We start from the raw sequence: 25,697 nt of genomic DNA, 5'->3' as shown, positions 1-25,697 counted from the left end.
CTCTAGAGAAGAATGATGATGGAGGCGTCCAGGGATGGGTGGCCCTGTCTCCATCCTGGCCCAGAGATGACCCCCTGCTGGGCAGGGCGATGCCAGGCCGCCCCAGCCCCAGCCCCCAAAACAGACCACCAACCCTTTCTGTAAACATCAGGCGCAGAGAAACGGGCGAGGTGGCGGGAAAGTGTCGGGATCTTGCCCCCTGCTCCTGTTCCATATTTTTTTAAATAAAATAATTACCCCGCCCCCAACCCCTCCCCATCTCTGGAAGTCCCCACCCCAAGCCCAAAAGCAAACAGTTTACGAAGAGTAAAAATGGTGACTCAGAACTTCCCACCGCGGTCCCGGAAGAAACCTTCAGCCGCCTGGGCCTCGCGGAAGGTGACGGTGACGGAGTTGGCGGTGATATCGGTCACTGTCACTTCACTTGGGGGGAGCACGGGTGTCCAAGGAGGGGGCCCCTCAGCCAGGTCTGCATCTGCGACAGGCACGGGAGAAAGACAGAAAGACGGAGAGATGAGGACGGCCTTGACAACACCATAGGGAAGGGGGGGGGGGGGGCATGCAGACCCCCGCCCACCCAGCACCGGCTCCAGCTGCGGGCCTAGCTCAAGGCTGGACACCCGGGAGGAGTGTCTTCCCTGCCTGGACCACCCGCCCCAACAGCGGGACCACAGGAAGAGCTGGGGCGGTGCCAGGGCCCCCGCGGGCTGTGTGGCCTCAGGAGCACCCTGGGCCCTCTCCGGGCACTGCAGCAATTGGACCTGACGACTCAAGGGGACTCTCCAGCTCTCAGGGGCTCTGGGACGGGGGCGAGGGGCCACCTTACCCTCCTCCTCGGGGGGCTGCTCAGCGGGCTCCCACTCGCTGGCTGCGGGCAGGACGTCCGGGGCTGCTGGCTCCTGCAGGAAGAGCTCCCGTGGATGGCTGTGACTCTCCAGGTCGGGCCCGCGAGGCGGGAACTTCTTGCGTGAGAGCCGCAGGTACTTGTGGGCCTTGCGCGGCTTGCGGAGCGGGAAGGGCAGGGCGGGCACCAAGGGGCCCTTGTCCACCAGCTCGGGCGCCCCTGCCTTGACCACCCCCTCAGAGCTCCCGCTGCCGAGTGGGCACGTCAGGGAGAAGCAGAGCTTCTCCTTGACCTTGGCCTTGTGGGAGCTCCGCAGGTCCATGCTGTACAGCCGCTGCGGGGGCAAGCCAGGGCACGGCGGGTCAGCCCTGCCCTCCCGGCCGCTGCCGCGCCTTTGCTCATGCTGTTCCTCCCGCCTGGAGTGCCCTTCCCTGTGCTGCATGGCCCAGAGCCAGCCATTACCCCAGCCCCCACCCCAGCCCAGAAAGCCACCCCTGACCAGCCCAGCCCCAGGCCTGGCCTGGTGCCACCTCATCTCCCCGGGGGGGGGGGCGGGGGGGGGAGGTGCAGGTGGCTCGGGGACGGGGGCCACACAGCAGAGGAGCATCCAAGAGTACGGATTGAAAATTGACCAAGAAAAAGCAAATCTGGATTTATGAAGCAGATAAACTAAGGAGTTATTCTTCATCACGTGGAAGGAATTTCTGCCTACTAAAGGACCCCCAAGGCTGAAACAGCCAGCAGGCCAAGGAGATGGTGTGAGGTGGATGCCCTAAGATTCTTGGGGTCCTCCTCCGCTCCGAGCTGTGGGCCCAGCCCTCTGCCGACGCCACATGGCACTCTTGTTAGGATGGGGCTGGAGGGCACGTGTTCCACCACTTAAGGGCTGGAGTTTTGTACTCTAGGGATTTGTTTTATTGACTTTGGCCAAGATGTGTACAGATCCAAGAAAGATCCTTGGTGCTAAGGTGCTGGGAGGGCCTGGATCCCTCCGGGACAGTATCTTCTGCTGCCACCTGTCACCAGAGGCCAAGAGCCCCCAGGAAGAGAGTGAGGCCATGAGATGGGGCCTGTAGGTCAAACATCCCCCAGCTGGGAGCAGAGATCGCACACACAGGCTCCGTTCTCCCGTCCTGCCCGCTAATGCCCGTCACTCGGCCCGGGACGCAGGATGTTATGGGACAGGAGGAGGGCTGGCCAGGGAGAGGTCGGGACAAGACTGCAATGTTGGGAGGGCTTATCCTATTGCAGCTTAATCAAAACCCGCTCCTTCAGCCTGGCGCAGCGGCCATCACGAGCCCAGTAAACTCCAACACTGCAAAGCGCTCGGTCTTTGCCCTTCTCCACCTCACGAAGGGAGGACCTCAGCTACTAACAGGCATCCCGGAGCCCCTGGAGTCAGACCTAGGTTTGAATCCAGCTGTGTCACCCTGGGGAAACTCCTGGCCTCCTGGAGCCTCAGTTTCTTCATCAGTTGATGGTGAAGAAACTGCAGTGGCCGGCCTCTGAGACTGCCCCAGCAAGGCCCGCCTCAAGCAATTCACACCCAGGTCCCCTCGGGCCCCGGGTGCTGTGGTGTGGGACTTGCAAGGCTAGCTCATTAAAGACACTGTGCTCCTCCCTTGCTCTTGGATCATCCGCTCTGGGGGAAGCTAGTGGCCACACTGTGAGGAGCCCTCAGAGAGGTCCGCATGGAAAGTACCAGGCCTCCTGTCAACAACCAGAGCTGACTTGCGGGCATGTGAGTAGCCACCTTGGAAGCAGATCACGCCGCCCCAGTCAAACATCCAGATGAGCGCGCGCCGGTTGGCATCACGACTGTAACATGAACTAGAATCACTAAACCAGCTACAGGACTCCTGAATTCCTGACCCACCCGACTGTGATATGCTAAATGTTTATTGCTCTAAGTTGCTAAGTTCGGGAAAGACGTGCGACAGACAGATACCTTCCTTCCTGGGACCCAATTCATTCCAAACCCCATGGAAAATGCCCACTGCATGAAGGGAAACCCATCTTTTCTGTCCAAAGCTTCAGGTGATCTATACTCAAGGGTGGGCAGGAGACTGGCCGTGGCTCACACTGTGTGGACCAAGAAGCCTTATCGTTTGGCTTCGAACACCTGGGTGAAACTTATTCAATTAAGGAGAGCAGCTATGCTTATCATCCCAATTTTACAGATGAGAAAATTCAAGCTCAGAGAGGCAAAGAGACTTGCCTCATATTACATCACTTCAAACTCCACCCGCTTCCCACTCAAAGCAGTGAAGTCAGCAAAGGGGCCCCAAGACCTGGGTAACTTGAGGTGTTCCGGAGTCTAGACGCCCGCCTCTGGCAGAGGACTGGAAAAGGGGGCCCCGTAGGTTTCTCCTTTCTCAAAAATGCCACATTTCTAGGGCATCCCAAGACAACAGTTCCAGAATTCTGAGTCTCCCTTTCTTGGGTTCTAAAACTCTAGGCTCCCACATTTCCTCAATCCTAAAGTTTATGTTTCTGAGGTCCTACAAATATTACAATGTTTGGGGGACTTTGAGTCTCATAAAGCCTTATTTACAAGATTCTAAGCTTTCAAAATTTTAGGCTCCCATCAGCCATATACCCACCCTCCCCCAAACCCCACAGCACTTCCCCCCGCCGGCTGTCTTCCTTCCCCACACTCCCCCCATGGAGACTTACCCCCTAAGGGCCCCCACCCCACAGTGCCCTGGGCAGAGCAAGGACGGTGAGTGGTTCAGCTCACTGGCTGGTGCAAATGCAGGGGGTGGGGGAGACTGGTGGGAGGAGCAGGGGACCTGTGGATGGGCACCAAGGCTGGCGGGGTTACCTGCAGCAGAAGCCGCTTGGGTTTCGGGCCTCTCTTCCTATACCCCGACGCTCGGTCTCTCTCCTCCCTGGGGTGCAAAGCAGATGGCAGAAGAAAAGCAAACACTGGTGACATTTAAGGGAAAGTAAAGCATCCGCTCCACCTCACACTCTGCTGTCGACGGGCAAAGGGGCACCCGCCATAGGCCACCCCCCAATACTAGGGTAGGGACTCCTCCCCATTGCTCTCTTTACACCATAACAGCGGGGCCCCACGTTCAAATCCCAGGACCTCGGTCTTCCCGTCTGGCAAAAGTGGGGGGGGCCACAGCCACTGGTCCTAATCGCTAAGGCGGGACTTGGGTGACATCTCCAAAAGTATGTGGGTGTTTATTGGGCTCCAGGGTCACACCGGAGCTCTGCTCTCCATGCCACTGGGTACAGCCTCCAAAGCAACGCAGATCCGGCTTCCACTCTCGGGAGAGTGGTACAGAAACCTGTCAATCAAATTTGCCTCCAGTGTCCCAGGGGAGCTGCTGAGACTGGGAACGTCCTCTTGTAAGTGAAGTTCTGCCCAGGTTTTTCCCCATTTGGGATCTGCATGACCCTGGTGGAGAGGACAGGCTCTCACCTGTATCATCTGGTTCGGGAAAGGGAGAGAAACTCGCCTGCACTGAGTCCCTAGTAGGTGTCAGACTCTCTGTGGGGTGCCCTCCCCACATCCCAAACACACAGGCACAACCCGAGGATGCGTACAAAGCCACACATGACGCACGAGACACAACACAACAGAGACTCCAACGACAGCGCCGGGAGCGGTGGAAAACGTCAGCGCCATATTCATCCTGCCGATTTCACTTCATCCCACCCCACTTTCTGCGGCCCCCGCTGCAGAGGCCATGTGGGCAGCAGCGAGAATGTGGAGGCCGGGAGTGCACCCCCCCTCCCCGTACAGGCTGTGTGACCCCAGGCAGTCTCTCCATCTGAGCTGGGGGAAACCAGCCCCAGCCCCAGGCAGCCCTTTCCACCACTCGTCCTCCTCCCTCCTCGGGGCAGCGCTGCCCTCGGGGCGCATCGGGCCCTCCCTCCCTCCCTGTGGAGTCGGCCTGCTGTGGGGCCCAGGAGCCAGCATTTGATCACACTGTGACACCAGCCGTTTGGCTTGCCAGGACAGACCTGCCGCCCTTGAGGGTGAGATTCTTCTCGCAGAAGCCAGTGCTGGGCCCCAGTACACCCTGTTCCAGGCCCAGCTCTACCCTGACCCACGGGAGACCCTGGCCGGTCACTTCTCCTCTGGACCTCAGTGTCCTCGTCTGGAGCAAGAGGGTCCCTTCTCCCCTGGCCACCAGGGCTCTCGGGAGGAACAAGAGAGGTCCCTGGGATTTATCAAAATGGAGGATAGACAAGCTAAAATACTAAAGTGGGGTAGGGGAGAGAGAAAAGAGAAAGAAGAGAGGAAGAGGAGGAGGAAGTAGACAGGGGAGAGGGAAAGGCTGTAGGGGAAAAGAATAATGATGATAGTGTGTTTATGATATTTATATGAGCGTTGTTTATGATCATCATGCACTGGATACTCTGCACAAGGCAACCCTCTATCTAACCCGCACAGCCACCCTGTGAGGGAGCCACGGTTACTATCCACACCTTATAGTCGTAGAAACTGAGGCACAGAGAGGTTAAGTCACTTGCCCAATGCCAAAATTATGACAATGTCGGCTGCTGAGCTCTGGGCTCCAGGCCTAGTGAGGGTCAGGCCCAGGGTCCATCAGGGCCAGCAGGGCAGGCCTGGAATCCAGGCCACATGGTCCAGGTTTCCAATCTGCAGCGTGTGTGCATGTGTGTGTGCGTGCGTGCGTAAAGGGGGAGGGGTCCATTCTACCCAGTCCTCACCACCCAGGTGGATCCTGCCCATCAACGTCCAGGGCCGCAGGGCAGTGGCACCCTGGAGTCGCGCCCTCTCAGCCTCTCCCTGCGGGCGGGACTCCGCAGAAGAGCCCCCTTGCCAGACTCCTCCTGAGTCTCTTTAAAACTCTGCAAGGCAGGTGTTAAGTGGACATCATCCCTCTTTTACCCCCTCTTCACCAAGACTGAGAGAGAAGTAGACCAAAAGTCACACAGTGGGTCTGTAAAAGTCTCCAAGCTCTTCTTTTGTTCCTTAACTATTGACTTTTCTGACTCATTCAAAATAAGATCCAAATCCTCCACCGGGACTTATGTGGCACTCCCGGAGCTGTGCTCCCCCTTCCTTCAGCTGCCCTACTCCCGCCTCATCTCCCCCACCTCACCCAGCTCACACCACTCCAGCCGGCCACACTCAGACCCATGCTGGCCTCCATGCTGTTCCTTAAACACTGGCTCTCACCCCAGGGCCTTTGCACTGTTCTCTTTACCTGGGATGTCCTCCTCTAAAATACTTGCCGGGCTCATTCCCTCACGTAATCCAGGTTTATGGTCAAACACCCCCACCCAGCCACCCCACTGATCCCTGCACCCCCACCCATCCCTCTCCCTGCCCCCAACCCTGTCTTTGCAATAGTTATGACCATCTGATATCATATACATTTACTGGTGTTTTTTTTATTGTGTGTCTCTGCATTGGAATTCAAGCCCCGTGAGAATAGGGATGTTCGCTGGTTTTGCTCCTTGCTGTGTCCCCAGCATCTGGAACAGTGTCTGTCACATGGCAGAACCTCAATAAAGACTTGTTGAACAAGCAAACGAATGACCCTTAGTTACCATCAGGGAGATAATTCACACACGTGCTCCCACACTTACTGGTCTACAAAGTGCTTTCATACACCTTGCTCCGCATGAGAGCCCCATAAGGTCAGCATTATTGTCCCCACTTCACAGATGGGGAGGATGAGGCCCCAAGAGGGAGAAGGCCTTGCCCACCACCACACAGCTGATGAGCGGCAGAGCCAGAACTCTAATTCAGGACTTGGACACCTGCCTGATGCTCTCCTCACTGCAGTCCAGGACACTCCACAGGATTCCCCTAAGCACCACAATCCTTTTAGATCAAGGCCCCACCAAGCGCCCAGGAGCCAGAGAAAAGCTGTGGGACAGGGACACCCTGATTTTTAAAGGAAAGAACAGGAACAGGGGAAAGTTTTCCTTGGAATGGGCAGCAGGACACTTCCTGGGGAGAACCAATGGGAAGGGGGCAAGGAGGGGCAGGGGAAGGGCATCTGACTGGGAGTCGGGAGGCCTGGGTTAGGTGGCTTCCCAGCTGTGAGGTCCCCCTGACAAGCCCCTTAGCTCCCAGAGCCTCAGCTTCCTCATCCGTCAGATGCGACTCTCATCCCCGTCTCAGGAGGTTACCGTAAAGGGCCAAATGGAAATGATTTTGTGCCAAGATCCTGCCCTGTCAAGTGGGCAGAAGGACTGGGGCTGCCTGCTGGCAGGAAGGTCAGTAAAGCTGGGGCTCCTACAGCAAATGGGGATGTTTAGACTCAAAAGGCTCCCACATCAGGAGAAACAACATTTTGTCAAAGGCTCTCCCCTGAGATGCACCCTCACCGCCCATCGGAGGAGCTGCCAATCACTAACCAGCCTTCGGAGTCTGAGCAGAGCATTGGCAGATAAAGGAGACTGAGGCCCGGGGGAGCTTTGTCCAGGGCCACTGAGCTGGGAGGTGGCCAAGTGGGATGGACCAGAACTCAGACATCCTTGCTCCAAAGCCACAGTCCCTCCCCTGGCCTTTCTCAAGCTTCACCGGACTTTCCTTCTCTTGGTGAGAGAGTCTCTAGGGAGAATCTCTCTCTGAATCTGTCGCCAAGGCCATGACTGCCCATTACGGACTTTGCTGCCCCTCACACAGGGCCTCTGTAAAGCATTTTTATACCCTTCACAGCAATTGAAAGCCCTACCTTTGGGGGAATCAGAGCCGGTGTTATTAGGGATGGCCCATTTTACAGCAGAGAGACTGAGGCCTGGGGAGGTTAGAGAAGTGGCCGACATCACTCAGCAATAGGAAAGGGCACCAGGTCCCTCAGCTGCCCTGGGACCTGGTGCCCACCCCCTTTCTCCCAGCTGCAGACTAGACCCCCGCCACCCCCATGCCCATGCCCCTCATTCAGAACCAAGCCTGTAGCAGGCTCCTTATGAAACCTCAAAGCCTGACTTATGCCCAGCCCCAGTGGCAGCCTGAGGCCCCCTTACTTCTCCTCATAGGCCATGACCAGGCGGGGGTCCAGGATGTGCTCTTCCGGCTCCCACGTGCTGTACCTGGGGAGAGAAACAGGAGGTCGGAAGCTGCCCTGCCCCCCACCGGCATTCCCTGAGGCTACAGCTGTTCCACCGGGGCCTGCCCTCTGCAGGCTCTTGCCCCCTTCCTGGCCCAGCATAACTGTCACCTACTCCCAGAAGCTGTCCCTGGCTGCCCAGGCCAGGTCAGGCGGCTCCGACGACACCAGAACTCCCCTCATTCTGAGCACTGATCACACCCCCCTACAAATAACTGTATCCAACACCCAGTTAGACCTCATGCTCAGAAGCACAGGGCACCGCTCCCAGGACTCCCTTCTCCTGAGAGGCCTGAGCGTGTGGCCAAGGCTCTGGTGCCAGACTACCTGGGTTCAGATCCCAGCCCTGCCCTTGCTAGCTGTACAACCTCGAAGGATTTACTCAACGTCCCTGTGCCTCCGTTTCTCTATCAGTAAAGAACTCTTGTGCTCCTGAACGAGTTCATCTCAGTGCCTAGCGCAGTGCCCGGTGCTTACGGCTGCTGCCCCCCCCACCCCCGCCCCGCACCGGCCTCCTCTGCCTGGGCTGAGCTGCTCCCTCCCTCCTTGGCACACATCTGTACCTTCACAGCAGGGCCTGGCCCGCAGCAGGAATTGGGTAGGTGGCTATCGGTATTTCCAGCAGGGACCTTCCACCACCCCCAGACCACAGAGCGTCCCCTGGTGGGCCAGACTTGGGAGTGACAGCTCAGCGGTTCCCACAGCTCAAGCCATCTTTGTTCCACCTGCACTGCTGTTTACTTAACACCTGCCTTTAAAGCAGCTCGCTTTTTTTGTTTAATAAGTTTATTTTAAAAACAAACTTTAGGGGCGCCTGGCTGGCTCAGTCAGAGGAGCATGTGACTCTTGGTCTTGGGTCGTGTGTTTGAGCCCCACGATGGGTGTAGAGATTACTAAAAAAAAAAAAAACCTTTATGGCTTCCATAAATGGAAACACTAGTGTCACTCACCATAAACAGATGATAATGAATAAAAAATGAAAAGTTTTAAAACACATACCTGAATGTGTCTATACATACATGTTTTCAAACATACAACACATGTACAAACATATAAACACACATATATGTTCACGTGCATACACGTCTATGTACAAACCACACCAAAGCAACGGACTGTGATTCTGGCCCAGGCTGCACCCAGCTCTGCTGGACAAGAAGGGAGGTGAGCAGGTGTCAGGAGGCAGAGAGAGGCCGGGTGGAGCCCCTGCTCCTGCTATCTCCTAACCAGCCGAGCTAAACTGTCCTGGGACACTGACAGCTACCAGTAGTCCAATCCAGATTCCAACACAGAATCCTTTCCTCCTTCCTTCCACTGACATTTCCGCACACCTACTCTGTGTCGGGGCCCGTGTCGGGCTCTGTGGACTCCGCAACAAAGGTCCAAGCCCTGAGGACCTCACAGTCCCTACCCAAGTGCCCCACGCCCAGCCTGATCAGGCACAGTCGCACCTCCCTGGGACCGGCTGTTCTCTCCGCCTGAGGGCCAGTCCCTCCCTGACCTCCTCCTCAACCTTCAGGAGCCAGGCCCTTGTAGTTTCCCCTGACATCCTCCTCAAGCTGTCTCACTCCCCTCAGAATGCACCCTCCCCTCTGCTGCTAGCCACAGCCTGGTGCACTTGGCACCTGCCAAAATTACTGATGAATCCAGCTGGCATCCTGGCTGGCAGGCTATATAAGCCCCCACCCCAGGGTGCCCAGCCCCAGCCCCTAGGTGCTCTGGGAATGGCTATAGAAGCCACCGTAGAGTTCTGCTCACCCTGAAGAAAAGCTAAAAGTGAAACTGGGGCTTTTTGATAGTTTGCATAAAGCCCAAAGTGTAAGCAACCAGAAACTGGCAGAGACTCCAAAACTTCCTCTTCCAAAACAAAGGTTAAATTTCCTCAGCTGTTATCTAGTTACAAGAAAGGAGGAATTTTGTGTTCCTCCTGTGTCCTCTGCCTCGCCCTCTCTCCTCTAGCTGTTAAGATGTCTCTACAGTGTTCTAGTCCTCTCTGTCCTACCCACTGCCCTGCCCATTTTTTGTTGATGTGGGTGCCGTGTGGTTCCCGGCAAGTCCCTAACCTTCTCTGGACCTCAATTTCCTCATCTTAAGAATCACCACCACCACCATCAAGGTAAGAGCACAACTCACTGCCAGGGACTCATCTATTCCTCATAAAAACCACCATGGGGTAGGTTACCCTATTTAAAGATGAAGAAACGGGAGGCACAGAGGGTAAGCATCTTGCCAAGGTCATTGAGACAGAAAGCGGCCAGTCTGTGGTTGGCACTGTTGAATCTTGGCTACCCTCTACCTTGGGGTCTTTCACTTGTCACTACATCTGTCTCCCCACCGGTCTGTGATGTCGATAGTGCCTGACTGGCCACGTCCTGTGTTTGACTGGGGCTTTGCACACAGTGGGTGCACGGAAAGGCTCAGTGGATTCAGCGGGGATGGTTACTGGACTGGGGCAGTTGGAGGTGTGTAACAGTGGGACAAGGTCAGACCAAGTAAGCAGCAGGAGGCCTGGTCCGGCTCCATGCTGCGGGAGAGAAAGGCTGGGGGTCTGCACTAGCGTCTCCCTCTCCGGACACCCCCGCCCCCTAAAGTGGAGGCCATTAGCCCTGCTCCGCAATGTGCGGAGCCGGGGCCACCGCAAGGGCAAACACGCTTTGGAAAGAGCTAGGCGCACGCTGGACCAGGGCGCACAGCCGGCGGACTGCAGGGCGGGGTGGAGCGAGCAGAGGGACCGGCGCGGGTAGGCCTGGAACGGAGCGCTCCGGGGGCGGGGCGGAGAGCCCCACTTTGCCCCGCCCTGCCCCCTGCAGCACAGCCGCCGTGCGCGCGCGCGCACAGAGGTGGGCGCGCCCCGGATTACCAGGCCAGCCAATGGGGAGCGGGGGCGGGACGGAGCGCGCCAGCCCCGAGGTAAACACGGCCACGTGACCGGCCGCCCCGCCCCCGAGCCCGGGTAAACAGGCTCGCGGCCGCCCCGCCTGAGCCGCGCTGCGCAGGCTCCCGCCGTGCAGGGGGCGGGGCCCCCCAAAGCCAGGCCCACCCCAGTCCCCCTCCAAATTAAAGCCCCCCCAAAACGAGAAGCAGCGTGGCGCGCTCAGGTCGGAGACTGAGGGGCGCGGCGGTGCACAGGTTCGTCCGCCGCTGGGGCCTCCGTTTACTCATCCGTAAAGTGGGACTACCAAAGGTCCCTGAATTTGGGGCTTAATGTGACGATTAGATGTGCTAAGCCACATGAAGCACTTAGCTCAGTGTGATACATAGTAAAAGCAAATACGCGTTAATTAAATCGATTCCAATAGAGTGCGAACACCTGCCAGGCCAGAACCCTGGACTCTGCTGTTGGTACTGAAAACCCGGCGTTGGAAGAGGAAGGCGCGCCTCCTCTGTCCCTGGCTAGGAAACTTTTGTCTCAGGCAGCCTTCCCCAGGGTCCTGTGAGGCTAGGGCCTCATTGGACAGGTGGAGAAATGGAGTTGCAGAGGTTGAGGGCTTTGTAAATCTACAGAACTAGGGTTCAAAGGCAGCCTGGTCTGGCTCCAAAGCCTGAGCACTTCCTACTGAACGGCCAAGAGAGGAACAGGCAAAAGATCCTCAGTCACCTTTGGCAGAGCTGATTGTGTAGGCCCCAAGCTCTGGGATCAGGAAACCATAGTTCAAATCATCCCAGCCGTATCTGACCCTGAGCACAGACTCCTCTGCTGGGAATTTCTGTGTGCCCATCTGTAAAATGGGTTGCTATGAGGCAATTAAAAATGGGCCAATGCCTGACTCATACAAGGTGCTTACTGATAAGCAGCCTGGTTATTGCTGCGCCCACTGACAATATCATTACCAAATCTCCATAGAGGCAGTCCTCCCTAAAAGATGGGGTAGTATTCACAAGTGGGAAAAGAAGAAAGGAGTGCATTTCCAAAGGGGAAACAGCAGTCCTGGGCAGGCTGAAATCAGGGGGGTATCTGAGGGTCTCTGTGGGTCAGAGAGCCTGGAACTGATGATTTAACATCCTCTGCCCTGTGACCCCAGCCCCTCCCTGGGCAATTTGCTGTACCTTCCAGAACAAACAAGATAGCTCCTCTGCCCCATCTGCTGGGGAAGAAGGGCAGTCATTTGTCTACAGTTGGGGAGAGAAAATGGGCAAAGCATGTAATGGTCTAACAGGGGCCTGGCACAGAGTGAGTGTATATCTAAATTATGCTTTCTGTTATTAATATAAGCCTCCTTGACCAGGGCAAAGAAGGTGCTGCTGAGCAGGAGAATCTGACTCTTCTCCCTACCAAGGCTGGCACTACCCTAGCCAAGGCTCCCAGACCTGCAGGCAACAGCCTACCCAACTCCCCACTCCCACCCTCTTTCTCAGCCTCTTCTCCAAGCAAGAGCCCCTGAGGAAGGGAGACTAAAGCCCAAGTGGATTACAAAGGAGCCTGGGTTCTCCTGCTTCTCCCTCTGACTGAACCTTTTTTCCCCCAAGTGAAGTGGAGTGATGCAGTGGGTGGCAGGAAGTAGGTACCACACCGCATGGGGTTGGAAGTTATATTCTTGTCATGATCTTCCCTCTTTGGGCCCCAGTTTCCCCATCTGAGGACTGATCTGAACCATTTCTAAGGCTACTTTGAGCTCCAATGAGGAATGGAATCTCCCAGATCCCTTTCCTGGCTGCAGGGAGATCTAGAGGCTGAACTATCTAACTTCATATTAACAGCAAACATTTCCTAAGTGCCTGGTCATCTGAGAATGCACCAGGTACTTCATCTCCATCACCTAATCCTCACAACAATGCTGCGACAGAGGCTTCATTATTCCGATTTGTAAATCAGGAAGCAGAGGCCCCACCACATTGGGGACCTGGACAGGTGTGAGCCAAGCCAGGAACCCAGGACCAAAGTGCAGGGGAGCCAGGCATGCCCCAGGTCATCTGGTCAAACAGGGCTCCCAGAACCCCTCTGGGGAGTCATAAGAGGCAGTCATTAGGGCCCACCTGGTGGTCTCAGCATGTGACGAAACAAGTGGCAGCAGGGCCAGGGGCTCAGGCCAGCAGAAACATGAGGGGCTGCTCTTGGAGTGCTAGGCCCTTCTCTCCTGGCTGAAGCCCTGCTAGGCAGACATATCCATTTGGGATTAAAGAAGTGGAAGAAGAAACTTTTCATTGATAAGTACCTCTGTTTAGAGAAGGAAATCTTTCAAAAGATGGAGTCCACAGAGAAGGAAAAATCGCCAACAGTGCCTTAAAGGCCAACAGGCTGGTGACTACACGCCATTGCAATGCCTTCCGGTGCAAAAGCTAAGGGGGGAGCGTGCACCCAGGGAATCAATGCTCCTGCTGCCCACCCTATGCATCTTCCTTTTCTAGCTCTGCCTCAACTCTTACTGGTCCTTTACCCAGGCTGGAAGGCCACGTCTCATCCGCTGTGAGGAGGAGGGGATCCCCCTCCAGTTCCAGGGTGTTGGGGGAGGCACAGCAGGAGAGCAGGAGTGGGCCAGTGCATTCTCTAGGTGCCCAGTTCCCAACCCCAACCTCAGGATGCCTGCAGGTCGCCCTGAACACATGCGCCCAGGCCTTGCACCCCAAAGATGAAGGAGCGTCAGAGAGGAGAGCAGGGCCTGCCCTATAGAGTCTATTTTGCAGAGCGAGAAGCTGAGGCAACATAGGCTGTATTTCCCTCTGCTGTGTCTCTCTACCAGGCCCCCAAGATGCTCCCAGAATCCAATACCAGGTCAGCCCTCAACGTAAACACGGCAGAAAGCCGCTGGCACAGACAGCAGACGCTCTGGGCAACGGGGGTTTCCAGGAGTCAGTCCCTAGCAGGCAGGGCAGGGAGGCAGGGCACCCACAAACCAATGAAGAGGCCCCACGACTTGCTCATTCCCTCCCACTACCACCCCCCTGTTGGGAGGTGATTGGTTAGTAGGAAGGTTCCTGATTGGACCTCAGCGGGAGAGGTGGAGCCACTGGGAGAGGTCCTAGAGCCAGCAACCTGCCCCCCATTTCTGGAGATGGAGGAGGCACAGAGGAGATACCCGGAATTGGGGAGGCCAGTTTCAAGTCCCACCTCTGCCTCCACTTGCTGTGTGACCTAAGGCAAGGTGCTTACCTTCTCTGAGCATGTTTTCTCATCTTTAGAGATCACCATCATACCTGCTTTACAAGGCTGTATGGAAAGCTGCTTGGTAGACTGGAGAATGCTGCCCAAAGGCAAAGTGGGCTCAGGCTCTGGCCCTAGCTCTATGGCACTGAGGACTCATGCCCCACTGGCTAGACTTGTCTTGTCCAGCCCCACAAACCCCCACTCAGCACTCTATTTGCTCTACCTCCACCTGGCCAGCAGCCATGTCTGAAGCCAAGATGCTGGGCCTTCACCTCCCAGGTGCCAGGAAAAGCCAGAAGAGGGGAGGGGAGGCTCCAACCAGAAGATGGAGCCTCACCCAGAGGGGAGCAGGAGAGAAGAAAAGTTGGGGCCCACCTTGACCCTCATGTCCTTCTAGCCCCTGAGCTGGCAGAGGGGAAACCGAGGCCCAGAGAAGAGGATGATTTAATCAAGGTTCAAATGCCAATTACTAAAGCAGCTGGAGCTAAAAGCTAGGTGGGAGCGAGGCAAAAGGCAAATGGAAGGGTGGACAGGTAGGCAGACACACACACACAAAGGAGCCTTACTTTGGAGGCCATCCTTTCCACTTCACCAGATATTCGACTTTACCCTGGGAAGAAAGAGAAGCAGACACGGTGAGATACACAGCTACCCCGACTACCCCTCACAGGACAGTAAGGCCCAATACTTTCTGCAGACTGATGCTCCCCCACGACATACACAATCCAGGGACACTCCCCCCCCCACTCTGTACCAGATCCCCACCAACCCAGAGACACCCAAACTTTGGCTGCTGCATGACTACCCCAGACTGTCCTTCCTGCAAAAGCACAGGAGAGCATCTGGCCCCAAACATTTCTGGGGCTCCTGTGGCAGAAGCTCAGAGCCCATGTCACACATGGGGAAACTAAGACCACATGGGGCATGTATCGCCAAAGATGCCGTGCCCAGAGTACCAGTGCTAAGACCATAACTCCTAACTTTTTTTGCAGAAGACTCTCCAAATCCTAGAAAATTCCTCACTGGTGTGTTTCCCATGGCTCTAGCCCCACTACCCCCTCCCTGGGAGAGGCTGCCTCTGGCCCAGAGATGACAGGCTGGTGACTTTAGGGCTCTTAACTCAAAAGACCCTGGCAGGACCCCAGAAAAGGCTAACAAAGTCTCCACCTTCAGAAGTGATGGTCACCCCTCCGGTAGTTAGAAAATACAGCCTGACCCCTCCCTTCCTCACTGACAGGGGCCTGGCTTTCCAGTCCCACCCCATCCGCACTGGAACTTTAAGACCAAGATATGTCACCACCTCAAAGAGGCCCGCCCTGACCAACCTTTCTGATGCCATCCCTCCCACCTTCCAGCTCTCTTTCTGCATAGCACACAGCCCCACTGGAAGGCATCTGTATGTATTTCTTGTTCGTTACGTGTCTCTTCTGCCAGAATGGCAGCTCCATGAGGGAAGGGATGTATGCTTCCCTGGGGCTTAGGATGGTGCTGGTATGTAACAGACCCTCAATAAATACACTTTGAGTGAATGGCTGAAGGAATGATGTCCCTCACTCTCTGGCACTACCATGGAGAAGGAGGGTAACCACGGTATCTGTTTAGGCTACTGTGCATGGAAAGCACTGGGCTTTGTGGAATAAATTAAAATCGAGGAAATCCTGGAGGAAGGGAGAAGGAGGAGGGGCAGCCCCAAGAGTTCAACCCCATCAGAGCTGGGGGAAGAAAAACCCATGGCCTACCTCGACCTTCACCCTTGGCTCAAGATGCCAGGACTGAGTTTTCTCTCTCCAAAGATGAGCTAGCAATTAGCCAACTTGAGCTCCTGCTCTGCCTCCATCTCTACCTTGCTGTGTGACCTTGACCAGGTCATTTCCTCTGCCTGGGTCTCAGTCTCTGCCTCTGTCAAACAGGAGGAGGTGACCTCTAAGACCCCTCCCAGCCCTACCACTGGAGCCTCCCAAGGGGCTGCAGAGGGGAGATAAGGGAAAAGGATGGTGGTGAGTGCCAGAAGGACTTTTCCCAAGGGTTTCCATCCCCCACCTCCGGTCTGAGGCGACCACTCTGCAAACAGGTGCACAGGAAGTGTGAACCGCCAAAGTCCAGCCCCGAGGCGCGGGTACCCGAACCCAGTGGAACAGATGCCTCCTTAAATTGCAGGGTATGTTTTGGAGGCGAAGGGAAGGGGGAGGAGCTTAGAGAATGCCCCAGCGCTGTAGGCGGCTTCACTGAGCTTAGCCGGGCGGGGCTGAGAGTTGGGGTGGGGAAGACAGAGAGGTGTGCGCTGCAAGACGGGGAGAAAGACGGAGGTGGGGGTAGAAGGGATCCGAAAAGGTCGAAGTCCAGAGTTAGACCTCAGAGGCAGGAGGCTGAAGCTCCGCCTCCAACTTCAAAGGTCTCGGTACCCAGTCCGGAATTCTGAGTTCGAGACCCAGCTCCGACGCTAACACACCAGTGAGCCTTTTCCTCAACTTGGGCCTCAATCTCCCCTTATTTAGAACGAGGGGAGGTTGAGGAAGGATGGCGTTCAGGATCCCTACAGTCTTACCCTAATCTCCAGCTCTGGCGGGCTCAGCTGCCCCCAGGATGCCGGGGCGACAACTTTTATTCTACTCGTTCTACAAGGTGGCAGGGGAAACTGAGGCACAGACTGGGGAGACGAGCCCAGCAGCACGGAGCTGCCCGGGCCCCCCGCCCCACTTTCCCCCTTGCCGCCAGCGTGGAAGGGACGGTGCTGGGGACAACAAGGGACCCCACAAGGGTCCTGGGAGCCGCCCCCAGGCAGCCTCACCTTCCGCACGCGCTTCTTCCGGATGCTCTCCACCGCGAACACCTGCTCGCCGATGGCTGACAGCTCCATGCGGGGCGGCGGGCGAGCGGGCCCGGGGCCGGGCCGGGCCGGGCCGGGGGCGGAGCTGCGGGGCCGCGGCTGAGGCGCGCGATGCTCGGGCCGGCGGGGACCCCGTCACCCTCGCCCGGGCGCGCACGCGCACGCGCACGCGCGCACACCCCCTCGCGCTCCCTCACGCCGCCGACGTTCCATTTTTGAACCTGCGCAACGTTTTCCTCTGCGCGAGCAAGCGAGCGAGCGAGCGAGCGAGCGCGCGAGGAGGAGGCGGGGCGGGGGCTCGGCTCGCGCCCGGCAGGTCACGCCCCTCCCTCCTGGGCCTCCCCCTCCCCGCCGGCCCCGCCCCGCCCTGCCCCGCCCCCCCGATGGAGCCCCGCCCCGCCCCGCCGCCGCCGCCGCCGAGCCGGGGCCGCGCGCTGCAGCTCCGCCGCGCCGGTCCGCGGGACTTATTTGGCGCGGGCGTTGCTTGGCGCCGGGGCGGAACGAGATCTTAATACCGAGAGGCGTTTCTTTAAAACGCTCCCGGTGACTCTGGGAGGCCGGAAACGACACGCCCCGGTTGGGCCGATGAGAAACGCGCAGAGCACGGAGGCCATGTGTCCCACCTCCCACAGAGGCGCGGGCGGGGCCGGCGTGCGGACCCCGAGCGGCGGGAGGGCGGGGCCGGCCGGGATTTTGCATCTCCGGACCGAGGCTTCTAGATCCGGGCTCCGGAGCGGCGTGGTTTGGCCAGTCCTGAGCAGGCGCCTGCACGTTCGTCCTTCCGTCCGTCCGTCCGTCCGTGGGTGGGCGACTGTGCGGAGGGCCCCGGCTAGGCAATAATTCGCGGCAGGTGTGGCCGGGGCGGCTTTTGCCGCCCCGCACTTGGCGTTCGGCACATAGTAGTCGTTCCACTGTTTGTGGAATGAATGGATCTTGAGGTCCCAGACGGACTCTGCCTCACCCACCCCATCCCCCTTCTGGTTTCGCTCCGGCGCCACCATTCCTCCCCGCCGAGAACCGCTCCCCTCGCGCTCCCACCGCCTACCTGCGTGGATCCCAAGTCCTGCCTCCCTGACCCGCTTCCCTCCACACCCCTCGTCCTTTCCGCTGGACTGCAGCAACAACCTTCTCACTGAGCTGCCGCTCCCTGCGAGCCGTGTCCACACAGTGCCAGAGAGCGCTTTCTCCAATGCAGATCTGACTGGGTCACGCTAGTGCTTAAAAACCTCCCGTAGCTGATTTCCCTCAGAATAAAGTCCAAACGCCTGTCTGGAGCACAGAAAAAAGAAATGATAGATTGACATTTGACTTTTTATCAGAAGCAACGGAAGTCAGCCAGAAGGCACTGGAATGATTTATCTAATGTCCAGGGAGAAAATAACCATCATGTTAGAATTACGTACCCAGTGCAAATTTCTTTCAAGAATTATGTGGCCCAGTGGAAATATCTTTCCAGGAGGGGGAGAAATAATAACATTTATAAATACTAAGACTAAGCCTTTGCCACTAGCAGACCCTCCCTAAAGGAAATTCCAGTGGAAGAACTTCAGACAGGAGGAAGATGATCACAGACAGAGGTCTGATGCAATAGGGAATAAAGAACAATGAACATTGACAATATAAAACAGTAACAATGTCTTCTGGATAAAAATAGAATTAAAATGCACAAAAACAATAGCATATAACTTGGATGAGTGGAGTTAAAGGGTTCTAAGATCCTTTGTCAGGAGGCAAGTGGAGATACCAAATACACTTAGACTTCGGTGAGTTAAGAATGAAAGTTGTCGGGGCGCCTGAGTGGCTCAGCCCTTGGGCGTCTGCCTTCAGCTGGGGTCATGATCCCGGGGTTGTCATTACCGGGGTAGACTAAGAGAATGGAAATGCAGCGTATAATATTTATCCGAATTATTAGAGGAGGAAAATAGAATGAGAAGATCCACCAAATCAATCCTAAACCAAGCGAGAACAGAGAGAAAAATAAATATAAGACAGGTGGGACAAATAGATGACAGATACGGATTCAAATGTGCTACAATTCAATAAATGCAAGTGGACTAAATGTAGTTAAAATACAGACCATCAGACTGGATAAAAATCCAACTACATGCAATTTAGAAGAGACATCCGCAAGAGACACTCCCAAAATGTAAGGGTACTGAAAGGATGAAAGTAAATGCCCGGGAAACCTACATTACACCAAGGGTAACAAAAAAAAGACTTGTCTAGTTCCTTTAATACTGGGGGAAAAAAAAACCCTCACTAGAAATAAAGTCACTTCATAATGAAAATGATCCGGTTCACCAAAAAGAACAATTTCAAGTTTGTGTGCAAATTCCATAATCTTAAAATATAGGAAACATGAAGAGAACTACACAGAAAAATAGAAAAATCCACAATTCTAGTGGGAGACTTAAAAACACACCCCTCTGTAATTGGTAGAACAAACAAATATATTCAATAAGGGCCTAAGAAATTTGACTAATGGACTTTCATAGAACACTGTGGGGGGTGACCACTGCAGAATTACATACGGAATATTTACAAAGATAGAAAATCTCAAGAAATTTCTGAAGTTTGAAATCATACGGAGTACATCCTCTGACCACAACACAAATAAGGCAGAAGTTGATAACAAAAAATAATTTCAAAAGCCCCATGTGTTTGGAAATTAAGAAGTATATTTCTAAATAACTGATGGATCAAAGAAGAAATCGTAATGGAAATTATAAAACACTTTTCTATTGTAACTGAATGAGAATGGAAATATTACATATTAAAAACTGCAGGGACGCCTGGCTGGCTTGGTTGGAAAAGCCTGCGACTCTTGATCTTGGAGTCATGAGTTTGAGCCCCACACTGGGTGTAGAGATTACTTAGAAATAAAATCTTTTTTAAAAAATTGCAGGGTAAGCTAAAGCGTGACTTAAAAGGAAATTTATGGCTTTTAATGCTTATATTAGAAAAGAGAAAACGCTGAAAGTAGTAAGTAGGTGCCCATCTCAAGAAGCTGGAAAAAGAACAGTAAAGTAAAAGAAAACAGAAGGAAGGACAGAGTGAAATAAGAGCAGAAGATAATGGAAAGGATCAGCAAAACCAAAAATTACTTCTATAAAAATACTAATTATACTGACAACCTCTGGTGAAATTTATCAAGAAAAAAAGAGAGAAGGCACAATTACCAGTATCAGGAAGGAAAAGCCAGAGAGTCTGCGAATATTGAGAGAAAGAAAAGATAAAAGATAATTATGAATAACTTTATGGCAATAGCTTAAAAATCTTAATGAACTGGGAAAATTCCTAGAAAAAACATAACTTACCAAAACCGACTCGAGAGAAAACCTGAATGAGCATCCCTGGTCATAGTACCAAAGTATCTAACAACAGAACACTGAGCATTCATAGCAGGTCCCAGCCTTAGCACTGAGCAGAGTCCAAGAGACCCCTGGCTATGCCAAGCACTAACTCTTTGATCTATATGTCATCAGAAGGTCTGGGAAATCTGGGGCAGCCATGGAGTGGATGTGGCACTTGGGGGGTTGGGAGTGGTGGCTCTGTACAAGCTGGTGTGAAACTATCTTGATACTCTAGCAACCCGCTGTCCCCCTGATGTCCCATGGCCCCAACTGAGCATCAGACCTCCCCATAACCATTAAAAGAATTGAGTCAATCACCAGTAATGTTCCCACAAAGAAAGCTTCACCTATGAGTTGTTTAAAGAAGAAATAATTCCATTTTATCCCAACTTTTCCACATACCAGAAAAAGAGAGAATGCTTCCCAATTCTTTTTTTGTGACAAGAACAGTGAAAAAAAAAATTATAGACCAATGTCTCTTGTGAATATAGATACAAAAGTCTTAAACAAAACATTAGCAAACCAAATCTGGTAGTATAGCAAAATGATATTATCTCGTGACAAAATTGGGTCTCGTCCAGAAATGCAAGGTTGGCTTAACATTTGAAAATCAGTTGATGTAATTCACCACATTAAAAGTTAAAGGAGAAAGACATATGGTCATCTCCATAGATGCAGGAAAATTTCAATGTCTGTTTGTTTTAAAATGTGTCGCAGACTTGGAATACAAGGAATGTCTTTATCCTGGTAAAGGTATCTACAAAAAACCTACAGCAAATATCCTAATTAATGGGGAAATATTGAAAGCATTCCCCTTGAAATTGGTAAGAAAGCAAGGATGGTCACAATCCCCATTTCCATTAAACACTGCACCTAGACCTGTGTTTTCCAACATGGTAGTCACTAGCCACCTGTGATTAGTGAGAACTTGAAATGTGACTAGTCCCAATCGAGATGCAAGAGTAAAATTCAACACATACTGGATTTAAAGACTTAGTACAAAAAAAAAAAACTTGACACCATAAAATGTTTCGTCAATAGCTTTATATTGATTACATATTAAAACAATATTTTTATAAATTAAGGTTATATGAAATATAAAAATTAATTTCACCTGCTTCTTTTGATTTTTTTCATGTGGCTACTAGAAGGTTTCACATTTTGTGCATGGCCCGCATATATGACTCACATTAGGTTTATCTTGGACACAGCTGTCCTAGACAGCAGGACAACGAAAAGAAAACAAAGGTAAAAGGATTAGAAATAAACAAAACTGCCATTATTTTTGGATTTTTTGTAGAAAATCAAAAAAATTCTTCAGATTGTTTTTTCAAATTAGTAAAAGAATTTAGCAAAATTGTTGGATTAAAAAAAAACAGCATACAGGGGCGCCTGGGTGGCTCAGTCGGTTGAGTGTCTGCCTTCAGCTCAGGTCATGATCCTGGGGTGCTGGGATGGAGCCCTGTGTCAGGCTCTCTGCTCAGCAGGAAGCCTGCTTCTCCCTCTCCCTCTGCCTGCCACTCCACCTGCTTGTGCTCTCTCACTCTGTGTCAAATAAATAAATAAAATCTTTTTAAAAAAAGATGAAGTACAGTAAGATATCATTTATAGCATAATAAAAATATGTTGGGGCGCCTGGGTGGCTCAGTTGGTTAAGCGTCTGACTCTTGATCTCAGCTTAGGTCATGATCTCAGGGTCATGAGATCGAGCCCCGTGTCTGGCTCTGTGCTCAGTGCAGTGTCTGCTTAAGATCCTCTCTCTCCGGGGTGCCTGAGTGGCTCAGTCAGTTAAGCGTCTGCCTTTGGCTCAGGTCATGATCCCAGGGTCCTGGGATCGAGCCCCACATCGGGCTCCCTGCTCAGCGGGAAGCCTGCTTCTCCCTCTCCCACTCCCCCTGCTTGTGTTCCCTCTCTCACTGTGTCTCTCTCTATCAAAAAAATAAATAAAATCTTAAAAAAAAAAAGATTCTCTCTCTGCTCCTCTTCCCACCCACTCACTGTCTCTCTCTCAAATAAATAAACAAAATCTTTTTAAAAAAATATGTAAAGTACCTAGGAATAAACCGAATGAAAATACACAAGGTCCTTATGGAAGAAAACTTTAATACGGAGAGACATTAAAAACTAGATAAAAACGGAGGGTTAAAATAGAAAACAAACAGGTAGGGGCGCCTGGCTGGCTCAGTCGGTGGAGCACGTGACTCTTGAACTCAGGGTTGTGAGTTCAAGCCCCATGTTGGGTGTAGAGATTACTTAAAACTAAAATCTTTAATAAACAAACAAACAGGTGGTTACTGGAGGGGAGTGGGGGGGGGAGGATGGGGGAAATAGGTGAAGGGGATGAAGAGTACACTTACCACGATGAGCACTGAGTAAGGTATAGAATTGTGGAATCTCTACACAGTACACCCAACACTAATCTAACATTGTATGTTAACTACACTAGAATTAAAACTTGTTTAAAATGGAGAGTTAAGCCATGTTCATAGATTGAAAGACTCTGTACTGGAACCATGTAAATTCTCTCCAAATTGATCTATAGAGTCAAGGCAATCCTAATCAAAATTACCCAATTTTTTGGAACTGGATAGGTTGTAAGTAACATTTATATGGAAGTGCAGAGCACTGAGACTAGCCAGGGCACCCTTGAAAGAGAAGAAGGGAGAAGAAATTGTCCCTAGCAGATAGCAAGACATAAATCAACAAACATATATATATATGGAGGGAGGGAGAGAGACTGAGACCGCTGGTCAGTGGGTATGAACTTTACAATTAATCGTGCTGAGATTATTAGTTATTCATATGAGAAAAAAATGTAGTTAGGTCTCCTACATCACAAAAATGTATCCCATATGACTCTCAAACTTAATGAGAAAAGCGAAACTCTGAAACTTTCAGAAGATGGTATTTTACAATATCTTTATTCACGTGAGGTAGGGAATAATTTCTTACATGAGAAACAAAGAACATAAGTCACACAGGAAACAATTGATAACTTGGACTACATTAACATTATAAACTCTACCAAAGATTCTCTAGACAGTTAAAAGAGGAAGAAAGTATTTAAAATACTCATTAATTGACAAAAGAGAATATGTGAGGACTTCCTATGAATCGAGAAGGAGGATAGACAACCAATTGGAACAGAAATACAGGAGGGGAGAAGGATGGCAAAAGACTTGAACCCTAACTTCGTCAAGAGGAACCACAAATGACCAATATAATGACAAGTTGCTCAGCCTCATGAGCAGTGCAAACACAAACCCCCAATGAGATATACAACTTCACCCCCACCTGATAAACAGAAATTGAAAAGTCTGATAATGGCCAGTCCGGACGGGAGCATGCAACAACATGGACTCTCACACACCACTGGAGAAAATGACAGTGGGTCCCCCCCCCCCATTTTGGAAATCAAGTTCGCACTACTGGGTACATTTAAACACACATGGAATCTGTGAGCCAAGCAGTTTGTCTCCTAGGGACACACCTCAGAGCCATGCTTGTACACATGCACCCCAAAATCTGTTTTTAAATGTTCATAGCAACAGTGTTTGTGGAAACCTGAAACTGGAACCCGCCTCCAAATCCAGGAGGCTGAGCAAGTGAGCCCTGGAATATTCACACGTTTTTAGATTATTATTCAGCATCGGGACTGAAGGAACTGCAGCGAGACACATCAACTTGGATGAATCTTTCAAAATAATGTTTAGCAAAAGAAATAAGAATACAAACCATATGTACCATGTACCATGTACCGCTTATATACGGTCCAAAACCAGGCAAAGCTAACATTATTTTGTGTAGAGATGCATGCATTGATGGTAAAACCAATGAGAAACAAGGAAATTATTATTTCAGAGATCAAAATAATGATTCCCCCTTGGGGAGCAAGGCCAGTATGAATGCAGAGGAACATGTCATCCTGATGATGTGCCCTTTCTTGATTTGGAAGTTGTTTATGTGGGTGTCTGCTTTATTATTCTTCTTCGAATGTCCATATGTTTTATAGACTCTTACATGTATTATGTGTCACAATCCAAAAATTCAATTAAATTTAAAAGAAATGTTTCTGAAACTGTAGTTAGGGGGCCATACTCTACAGGGCATTGTAGGCTATGTTGAGGATTTTTGTCTTCATCTTAAAAGTATCAGATAGTTCAAGGGAAAATTATGGCTGAAAGAGAAATACTAAGAGTAATAGAGGGGCCCCTGGGTGGCTCAGTCGGTTAAGCGTCTGCCTTTGGCTCAGGTCATGATCTTGGGGTCCTGGGATTGAGTCCCACATCAGGCTCCCTGCTCAGCAGGGAGTCTGCGTCTCCCTCTCCCTCTGCCCCTCTCCCCTGCTTGTGCTCTCTCTCTCAAAATAAAATAAAATACTCACGGGGCGCCTGGGTGGCTCAGTTGGTTAAGCGACTGCCTTCGGCTCAGGTCATGATCCTGGAGTCCCTGGATCGAGTCCCGCATCGGGCTCCCTGCTCCAAGCAGGGAGCCTGCTTCTCCCTCTGACTCTCCCCCCTCTCATGTGCTCTCTCTCTCATTCTCTCTCTCTCAAATAAATAAATAAAATCTTTAAAAAAAATAAAAAATAAAAAATAAAATAAAATACTCACTCAAAAGAAAATAAGAATAACTCAGGATATTTGGGATGAAAACTCCTCAGAGATTTTAAGAGACACCCCATGAGCAAAACGAGAACAAAATACTTTGAGAAAGGAGCGATCAGAATATAAGAACAAATTCTTGGACATTTAAAAATATTGCTGAGGGGCGCCTGGGTGGCTCAGCCGTTTAGCGTCTGCCTTCAGCTCAGGTCATGATCCCAGGGTCCTGGGATCGAGTCCCGCATCGGGTTCCTTGCTCGGCAGGGAAGCCTGCTTCTCCCTCTCCCACTCCCCCTGCTTGTGTTCCCTCTCTTGCTGTCTCTCTCTCTCTGTCAAAAAATAAATAAAAATCTTTATTAAAAAAATTTTAAAAATAAAAATATTGCTGAAATTTTCAAAATTAACAAAGAGTTAGTGGATCCTAGAACATAGCATAAAGATGTAAAATATGAAAGAATAAAACGAGAGCTATAAAGGATCTGTCCAGCTCCAACATCTGCTATCAGGAGTTTCAGAAAGAGAAAGTAGGAGGCTAACGGGGAGGAAACGGCCAAATAGAAAAGAATCTTCCAGCGCCAGAGATAGCATCACCAAATTGAAAAGCTTGTCAACTGATGAGCAGGATGGATTTTTTTTTTAAAGTAGGTTCCATGACCAGCATGGAGCCAAGGCGGGGCTTGAACTCACGACCCTGAGATCAAGACTTGAGCTGAGATCAAGAGTCAGACGCTTAACTGCCTGAGCCACCCAGGCGCCCCATGATTTTTAAAAGCCTAACACTTATACACACTAAGAAATGTCTGAACATCAAGGATTTAAAAAATTAAAAACCTTCTGTTTGAAACAAAATAAGGGGGGCGCCTGGGTGGCTCAGTCAGTTAAGTGTCCAACTCTTGATTTTGGCTCAGGTCATGATCTCAGGGTTGTGAGATGGAGCC

At 52.1% G+C, this 25,697-nt stretch overlaps 1 protein-coding gene across 3 annotated transcripts; it reads right to left on the bottom strand.

The window, feature by feature from the left end:
• Positions 1–275: 275 nt before the first annotated feature.
• On the bottom strand, positions 276–16,898 carry CBX7 (chromobox 7). 3 transcript variants are annotated; one of them, XM_044915795.1, is made up of 7 exons: positions 16,764–16,898; positions 14,542–14,585; positions 7,811–7,876; positions 3,669–3,735; positions 827–1,178; positions 585–587; positions 276–475 (listed from the first exon to the last, which is right to left on the bottom strand). In XM_044915795.1, exons 1-7 carry the CDS (start codon positions 16,830–16,832, stop codon positions 321–323), a joined length of 756 nt encoding a protein of 251 aa, XP_044771730.1. In that variant the 5' UTR covers positions 16,833–16,898; the 3' UTR covers positions 276–320. The 3 variants fall into 3 exon arrangements, with proteins under 3 accessions (XP_044771730.1, XP_044771729.1, XP_021543101.1); XM_044915794.1 differs by having other exon boundaries at positions 827–899; XM_021687426.2 differs by lacking the exon at positions 585–587.
• Positions 16,899–25,697: the final 8,799 nt, after the last annotated feature.

Source organism: Neomonachus schauinslandi, chromosome 5, assembly GCF_002201575.2.
Source record: "Neomonachus schauinslandi chromosome 5, ASM220157v2, whole genome shotgun sequence".
Taxonomy (NCBI): Eukaryota; Metazoa; Chordata; class Mammalia; order Carnivora; family Phocidae; genus Neomonachus; species Neomonachus schauinslandi.
The sequence above is the reverse complement of the archived record's forward strand: the minus strand, read 5'-3'. Positions and strand labels throughout refer to the sequence as shown.

What these genes read in the sequence shown, in the direction of transcription:
- CBX7 (XM_044915795.1), bottom strand. Translation starts at nt 16,832, where the DNA reads ATGGAGCTGTCAGCCATCGGCGAGCAGGTGTTCGCGGTGGAGAGCATC. An exon ending in GTCATGGCCTATGAGGAGAA is followed by an intron (nt 3,736 to 7,810) that starts GTAAGGGGGCCT and finishes TTTGCACCCCAG; the next exon opens with GGAGGAGAGAGACCGAGCGT. An exon ending in CCAAGCGGCTTCTGCTGCAG is followed by an intron (nt 1,179 to 3,668) that starts GTAACCCCGCCA and finishes TTGCCCCCGCAG; the next exon opens with CGGCTGTACAGCATGGACCT.